The 8,401-nt window shown below is 30.6% G+C and overlaps 1 protein-coding gene across 1 annotated transcript in view; it reads right to left on the bottom strand.

Moving 5' to 3' along the window:
* Positions 1–1,571: 1,571 nt before the first annotated feature.
* Positions 1,572–8,401, bottom strand: part of LOC124369038 (FYVE, RhoGEF and PH domain-containing protein 6-like) — an 85,582-nt gene continuing 78,752 nt past the window's right edge. Inside the window, exons 11-13 of the mRNA XM_046826719.1 lie at positions 7,650–7,832; positions 5,313–5,416; positions 1,572–2,354 (exon numbers count right to left, since the gene is read on the bottom strand). Coding sequence (XP_046682675.1) covers positions 2,315–2,354; positions 5,313–5,416; positions 7,650–7,832 — 327 coding nt within the window. The 3' untranslated portion in view covers positions 1,572–2,314. The remainder of the gene's footprint in view (positions 2,355–5,312; positions 5,417–7,649; positions 7,833–8,401) is intronic.

Below are 8,401 nucleotides of genomic sequence, written 5' to 3'. Positions count from 1 at the left end.
AGTCCTGGGTTACTGTCTCAAAGGTTTTTCTTTATTTGTCATCTCTTTGCCTAACATGTTGACTGCAGCAGATGTCTTACAGTGCAAAATCAGATTGAGACACTAATGATCACTTATAAAGCCGCAGTCAAGGTGTTAAAGAACGTGGTACTCAACCCACATTCTGGTGCAGGTCTTATTAGATATGTAAATAGCTAGATGAGCTGCTTTTACGCCATAGGGATATAAACAATGGAAAGCCACAAAGGGTGAGTTAATGAAAGGGACTGTTGGTTTCCACCTTTCTTGTCATAATTATGTCTGGTAAGAATATCATCATAATAATTATGATGTTAATTTCCGGAGCCTTCGACTTAAAAAGCTGAGTTATTTATCTGGGATGGTGCGACTTTTACAATTGTCATTCTCTTTCTGATTTCATTTTTCATAATGGGCCAATCTCACCTTCACTAGAACTCCCAACTCCTCCCCACCAGGGTGGTACAACAGCTGTATATATGTTAACCGTACACAGCTGGAAGAAATAATTTGATACAAACACTGTAGTTGTAAATGTATTTGTAACCAGTACTGTTAACACAGAAAGGTCCAATTATCAATCAGACTCCGTTAGAGAAGCTTCTTTTCCTCTTGAGTTAATTCATCCTAATGTTTTTTCAATGGCTATCCAGTTGAAAAGGCAGCTATTACCATTTATACAAAAAATCATCTTAGTTTGCAATAATCTATTTAATTTGTTCAAATATGTCAACATTTTTATATTTTCAATACATTATATTTCATCTATACTCTATCAGTACGTTCCACATATGCACAAATATTTGCAAACAGTTATACTAGTTAAGACCCCAACAAATTAAAAAGCTAAATAAAACTTGGTTATCAATTAACTATTTGGTTTTTAAATTTCATTTTCTCCTAAAAGATTGAATTTGTCTTTTCAGCAGATATGTCTTGTGTGGTGACAATTTTGTGATTCATTTACAAGTAGCATGAGTTACTCTTTTATATTTAAAATAAACTTATTTACTGCAACACTTATGGCTCAAGTAATCGGGATATTGTTTAGTACTTTGTACTAGCATCAAACTATCGTTTAAATCACATCTAGGTTTAATTAATATCCAGTTGCTGATTGGTTGACTATTAACAGAACTTCTATTACATATGTGAACAAAACCTTAAGAAAAGTAAAAAAAAAAAAAAAGTAAAGAATGTCTTATTTTACCAGGCGAAGTTAGGGCTAAGAAGCCCTCTCTAACACTTAACCTGGGGACCAACGGCTTAAAGGTGACTTCCGAACCACCACCAATGGCCGGGCAGGAGGGCCGCTTGCAAGGACAGGATCGCTCAGCGGTCAACTATCCAAGCAGCGGCCACGCTCGACGTTGCTTGATCTGGTTATCTTGCGATAACCGCCGTACCCGCTACACTGCGCCATTGGTTTTGGAAAAGCTATATTTGTTGTTGATAAGTGGCATCAATTCACATAAAAGACTACTCGGATTCATTATGAACTTCTCTGTTAACAATGGGAACATGTGTAATCATAGAGATACACAATATACAAATCAGGGGACAACACAAATAAAGTTTTTTAATTGCCTAGAAATTTACGAATAAAAATACTTTTCAGGTGATGATTAAAGTTGTACATATCACTTATCTTTACTAGTTTACAAATGGCTTTTAAGAGAGTATATACACCTTAATAGATATTATGCATTGAAAAAGTAGAAGTAGTATTATACTTAGAAATGTGCTGTTGTACAAAACGTAAAAATTTAGTGTACATTACCTATTCTATACATTGTTTTATAACTGTTGAAAATTTAAAACTAACACTTGATCTATTTCCTCGGATTCAAAATGGACAATAAATTAGCTGAGAAGTTCCAATCTTCTTTTTAACTTTATACTTATTGATATAGAACTCATACATGCATAAAACATGATGTTTTCACTGTTTTTGTTAAATCACACCAACGTTGATAAATTATGTAAAAAGTTTATAAAATTCAAATTGTAGTATACAATCCAAACTTGTTTAATAATAAGACCTAAAATATGATAGTACTATTTTAATCTAAATTTGTTTGGAAATCCTTTAAAACACTTTAAATCTCTGACTAATCATACATAACCAACAACATTAAACCTATGATTTAAATTATCTATTTTCATATACCTCTTGCCATATAATATCAACAGTTTTAAATAAATTAACAATGACTTCATTTAATGACTTAGAATACCTTCAAGGCTAAAATACTTTTATAACTAATTATTGACATAGAATACTTCAAGCTCTTGACTACTTTAAAAGTGTTGCTTCTTGAAGAGAAAACATCCACCTGAAAAATAAATGAATATTAAAAGAAGTTGCAATCCAGATTCCCAAAATTGCAAAGTGGATGCAAAAACACATAGATTGTCCACATAAGTCAGCCACTACTTTATTAATCTATTATTTCTGATTATTTTTAGTTAGTAATATTATTTATATGGGCTTGTCTCTCTTTGGAGAAAAAGATGGACTGGGAGAAGAAGAGGCCTCAATAATTTTATTATATTGACAATTTATATGAACTGAAGTAAATAGGATAAGATTGTCACTAGATCAAAAATGTTACTACAAGCAATAGTACTTCTATAGAAAGTAAAAATATAAACATTATTGTACATTACCCTATTCCATACTTTTTTATATATGTGAATTAAAAGCTTTGAGAATTCATTGACATATTCCATTTAATTAATTATTGTTAGTTTTTATTTTTACTATTAACATACAACTGTTCTTATTTACTGAAAACTGCATACATAGGATTAAGATATTAAAATAAACAACTATACCGAATGCTATGAATTGATTGTGTTCATTTTTTTGACAAAGGGTGGACCATTGCCAAAAATTATAAGTTAAAACCCTGTCATGTGATTACACAACCAAATTTATAATTGTACAAAAACAGTCATTAGCTATGTCTAATCAATACCCAAACTGAAAAATCATTCTTACGATAATTTTCTTATCAACAATCTACTAACTTTGAATCTTAAAATTAACGATCTCATTTTTAGTGTATTAAATATTTATCACTAAATTTTTATTGTAAATATCACCACAAGGCACAAGTAAATTCCAAATTATTTTAATCATAAAATACACAGCATGAATGCCCACGCACACATGCATGTACACACACACACACTTTATAAAATGCATATATATATATTTCGTAAATTTTTCAACTGACAATTAAAGGGGTTTAAAATGAAAAATTACAGGTCTGTACAATATTTTTGTCATGAATTTTAACAAATACTACATGTGGGATGGCCCGCATGGAGTCAGAAGGAAATCTTAAATGAGAGCATAGGTCAAGTAGTACATCAAATTAAAGGTCTTTATTAGTAGAGTACAATGCCGCAAATACAACCTCAAAGGGTTCACTCTTTAAAACATTATGCTGGCTTAAAGTTTGAAACATTTACAATGTACGTCATGTTCTAGATGGTTTAATATTCTTATCTTGGCTCAAGTTGTGAAAGTTAAACTTATTAAATGAAGACTGGACTTATGATATAGTTTTTAAGGTAGTTAGTGACTCTTCACATCCAAAGAAGGATGGTCTACAAGGAGTTCGATAAAAAATATTTAACATAAGCATAGCTCAAGATGTACATTTTTTAAAGGGTAATGCAAGATGTAAATCAAGTGAAATCCAAAGCCCAACCTAAAAATAAGAATTTTCTATTATAATAACTGATACCAGGTTTTTCCCTTTAGCATTCATCTCTGCTAACAGCCCCTTTACAATTATGTACATCTTGAGCTAAGCTTACAGTAAAAACTCCTTGTAGACCATTCTCCATTGTATGTCTACTACCTTAAAAACTGTTTCTTAAGTCCAGTATTCATTTACTAAGTTTAGCTTTCAAAACTTGAGCCAAGACAAGAATATTAAATCATCTAGAACAGGACCTATATTGTAAATGTTTCAAACTTTAAACCAGTGATATTGTTTAAAGAGCAAACCCTTTGAGATTGAATTTGCGACATTGTACTCTACTAATAAAGACCTTTAATTTGATTTACTACTCGACCTACGCTGCAGACAGTTGAAGGCAAAAGGAAAAAGAGTACCTACCGATACATTACTTGTAAAAAAAGGAGTCTGTCCACTATATTTACCGTACCACAAGTGTTAAAACTGTAAACAATTCAACGTAGACAATCTTGTATAAAGTTGTTTGTCATACACGTAAATAAGGACTACCCAGGATATAACGTTTTTATAGTTTTTTATATCATGGCTTTGAAAGAGTGGTTTTCTCTACTATTTTATAGAAGTCAACTGCCCAAATTAAGAAAGTATGAAAACTGAACAGCATACTTTCTTTTTAAAGTTTTGTAACTATGGAAATTTTAACTCAAACTGTGTGAAACTTTGTGTGTGTGTTCCATTTTAGTGCTTTTTGTATTGAAATAAAACATTTTGGGCTTGGAAATGTTTAAAAAAAATGTTTTTGAAGTCAAATAGGAAAAACAATTGTTAAGTAAATCTTCTGTGTTTACCTTATTTTAAACTTAATTAAAAGTTATATGATTATATATCATATTGTTGAAACATTTTTTCTAAACAACTCTACAAAAATGGTTAATTCTGTCCAAAAATTAAATTTTTATGGCCCAACGAGTATAATTGTAAACAAAGGTCTAAAAGGGGTCCGGTATTTTTCAGTAGTACCTATATGCACAAACATTAATATAGAAGATACTAATTGCAAGCAAAATATTATTTGCAAAACTAAGATAATTTGTTAATTGGGTTATGTATCAACAAAGTTTTGTGTACACAATACAACAATTTTAACTGCCATTTCAAATACACGCAGTAGATTCACGGTGATGCAAGAACATACATACATAACTGTAAGCAAAATATAATTTACTACACAAAGACAATTTTTTAATTAGGTTATCTGTCTACAGGTTTCATATACAAAATGTTTTAGTAATCCGCAATTTGTGTCCTGCCGATCAACCGATAATTATGAATGATACAAGTCTCCACAGATTCAATTATTGAATTGAAGATGCGGCGAATTCCAGATTCCGTTTCAACACATCACTAGTTCTTATCATTATGCCATAAAAACTTATATTTGAAACAGAAAATTTTGATGACTCAAAATCATAATCCGTAACTTTTATGGGACTTGACCCCTCACGAAAATTTGTAACTTTTCCAGGACTTCCATGACCACTAGACACCCTGTATAGACATAAATTACTTAAACATTACCTCTCAGCGGAGTGGGTGTCTGTCGCAAACATAAGAGGTGGTTGCCCGGGATGCACAAGTCTGAACAGAAACTTGGACTCTCCGCTCATATCCTCGTACTCACTCTGAAAATAAAAACGCACATACATAACGCTTTTGATTGCTAGCATAGCCTTATTTATTCCTTTTATTTATTAACTTTATTCCTTTGAATATACCTACAGCTATCTCTTCCAATTGTTAAATGACATCATAAATACACCATCATCGTATAAAACTGTGTAATCTACCTAATTTGTCTTTGTAATTAAAAACCATCCAGCGAAGTCAGGAGCCCCAACAGGTCAAGATTAATAAAACATTCAATACCTAGTATGATGATAAATCGCCACTGCTAAACAAGTAACTCTGTTATTAACATTTGAAAAACAGAGGTATACTAACAATCCATTTAATATGTACACATCAAATCCATATTAAAGTTTAAAATTGGAAAGAGACGTTTTTAAACTTCAAACAGCTATCCTTAAAGTTATAACTTTAATTTTTGTAACGTATTTTCCATCAACACTCTAACAGCTTCAATACGTGAAAATAGATTAATTTTATATAAAACCTGTTCACTCAGGTACAAAATGATTTTGTAAAAGAAAGCACTTGTGGGTTAAGATTAAAAAAGTGTTTCCGAAATTCTTACATGAACATGAGCCTCGTTAAGTACAGCACTACTTACAACAGGGTACCATTGTACACTAATAAATATTAGTTTTAAAAAAGGTTCCATATTTTTAATATTATCAAGAAAACATCTGTTTCTACAGATATCTGGTGGTGCAATGGTGGACAATAAATCTATCGCACTCCCACACAAAGAGCAACAAGTACAAGGGAATATATGATAGAGAAGAAGATGCTTAACAAAAATGTTAAACAACAAAATCGCACTAATTCTACAGTAATAAGCATAACAAGTGTAATGGTTAATTTCAATAATGGGAAGAGGTAAAGTTCGAACAGAGTATCATGAAGTACATTTTATTAAATCACAATCCTTCATCTTTCATTTAAACTTAGAATTTTTAGTTAAAAGGATTCCAATTGAAACAGTACCACTATCAGAGCGGAATTTATGTAGCAGTGCTTATGTGGTGTAATTTGTTGTTTATAATTGACTACTGATGTAAAACTGATTTCACAGAAATGTTTCTATCTCGTGGCTGGTTTGGTAAAACATGAGGAATCAATTAATAAATGCACAATAAATTGGTAAATCTTAAACTTTATTAATTTCTCTCAAAAATCATATAAATATATGAAATATTATTACATAAAGCCAATTTAGAACATTTGAAAAAAAATGAAGTCCTAATAACTGATAATGAATTTAGTTTCTATTGTTAGCATGTTTGAAAGATTAAAATTAAAGTTTATAATTGAAATTTCGAGTTCTTTAAAAATATTTTACTGTAACCACTTAAATGTCATTAATGTTTCTCTAGCAAAATGTGTGTTGTTGGTTGATTATTTACAAAAAACTACAGAATATCACATACTTATACGCAGAGAGGTTTCACTCAAGATCCCTGTTGAGTCTAAGACTCTCACAAAGGAATAAAGCTCCAATCTATAAGACTGCCAGAGGCTCCAAATGTAACATACAAATTGTATAATTTTACATAAAAAATGTTCTTTAATGATCTGAATTACTCATTCATTAATAATATTCATCCATTAAGCCAATGAACGTATTATATATATATATATATATATATATATATATATATATATATATATATATATATATATATATATTAAAATACCACATTATTATTTAAATGTAACTATACATAAACTTGAAAACATTACACACTAAAATAGCAAGAGTATTAGTTAAACTATTTTTAACCAATATTGTAAAACTTTTAGAATCAACTGTATCGAAAGAAATACATTTTTATTTATGCTCACAGTCTTTAAAATTTGGATAAGTAACTACAATAATAGGAATATTTAGTTAACAATGAATACCTATCGGCTGACTGAAGATAATTTAACCGAAATTCTTTATTATGTACAAATTCAAAAATGGATTCAAAAGTATCTGACTATGCAGATCCAAATCAGCAGTCCAGATGTTCTCCCTCTGCTCTTCCTTAGTTCATTAGGTTTTAGTTTATGAAAATCTTACATGAAAATCAGCTTAATTGAAAAGCATAAAATTACAATCAGCCAGTTTGTTTACATTTTTAATAGGATTAATGTTCTTGACACAATCTTAGAGTAAACAAAAACCTTTTGGAAACAAAACCATTAAGATTAAAACTGAGAAATCCAAAATAATAATGTAATATAGGTTACCTCTGGTACTTTTTCCACTTCATATCCCAGAACTGGGATGCTTTGAGAAGCCACTACGTCCTCTGAAGCTCTATAAGCATACAAAACTTGCTCCTTGAGGACAAACCAGAGCCGTTTCCATCGACCTTTGGAACGTCTCAGAAGCCAACCACTCATCTGAGAGTCAGAATCGTTGGCTGTCACCTATTATAGAAAACTTTATAAAATAGGTTTTCTGTTACATACATTTAAAAATATCTATATAAAAATACAATCAAACAATAATTTGATTTTAAATTATACAAAACTAACATCAAAAGCACGCTCTACATTGAACTAATTCAAATCCTTGTCTCAGAACTGTAGTTGTGATCTCTTTAAGCCACATTTATTTTAAGGAGATTACCAATTTTATGCGACTTTGCCAAAACACAAGACTGTATTGACAAAGAGAGCAAATTTTAAAAATTGCAATCATTGTATTTGTATGTCCTCAATATCCTCCGTGAAACTCTGCAATAGGTACAAAAATCTCCTAATTACCTGAGATCAAAACATAAATATGTTAACCCATTCCAACGTCTCTGTGACACAGAATGACATCACGAATATTTCTTTCTAATTTGTTATAGTAATCAGATCGCCATGATATTTGATCCAATGATAGTCTGTTAGTTCCTTTATATGCTCACTTTAATACTGTATGGAGTGTTTACTTTGGTGGTATTTGTGTTTTATTTCAGCCATGCAGCAGTTGGATTACTTGGCACTGT

This window comes from Homalodisca vitripennis, chromosome X (assembly GCF_021130785.1).
Source record: "Homalodisca vitripennis isolate AUS2020 chromosome X, UT_GWSS_2.1, whole genome shotgun sequence".
Lineage (NCBI taxonomy): Eukaryota > Metazoa > Arthropoda > Insecta > Hemiptera > Cicadellidae > Homalodisca > Homalodisca vitripennis.
The sequence above is the reverse complement of the archived record's forward strand: the minus strand, read 5'-3'. Positions and strand labels throughout refer to the sequence as shown.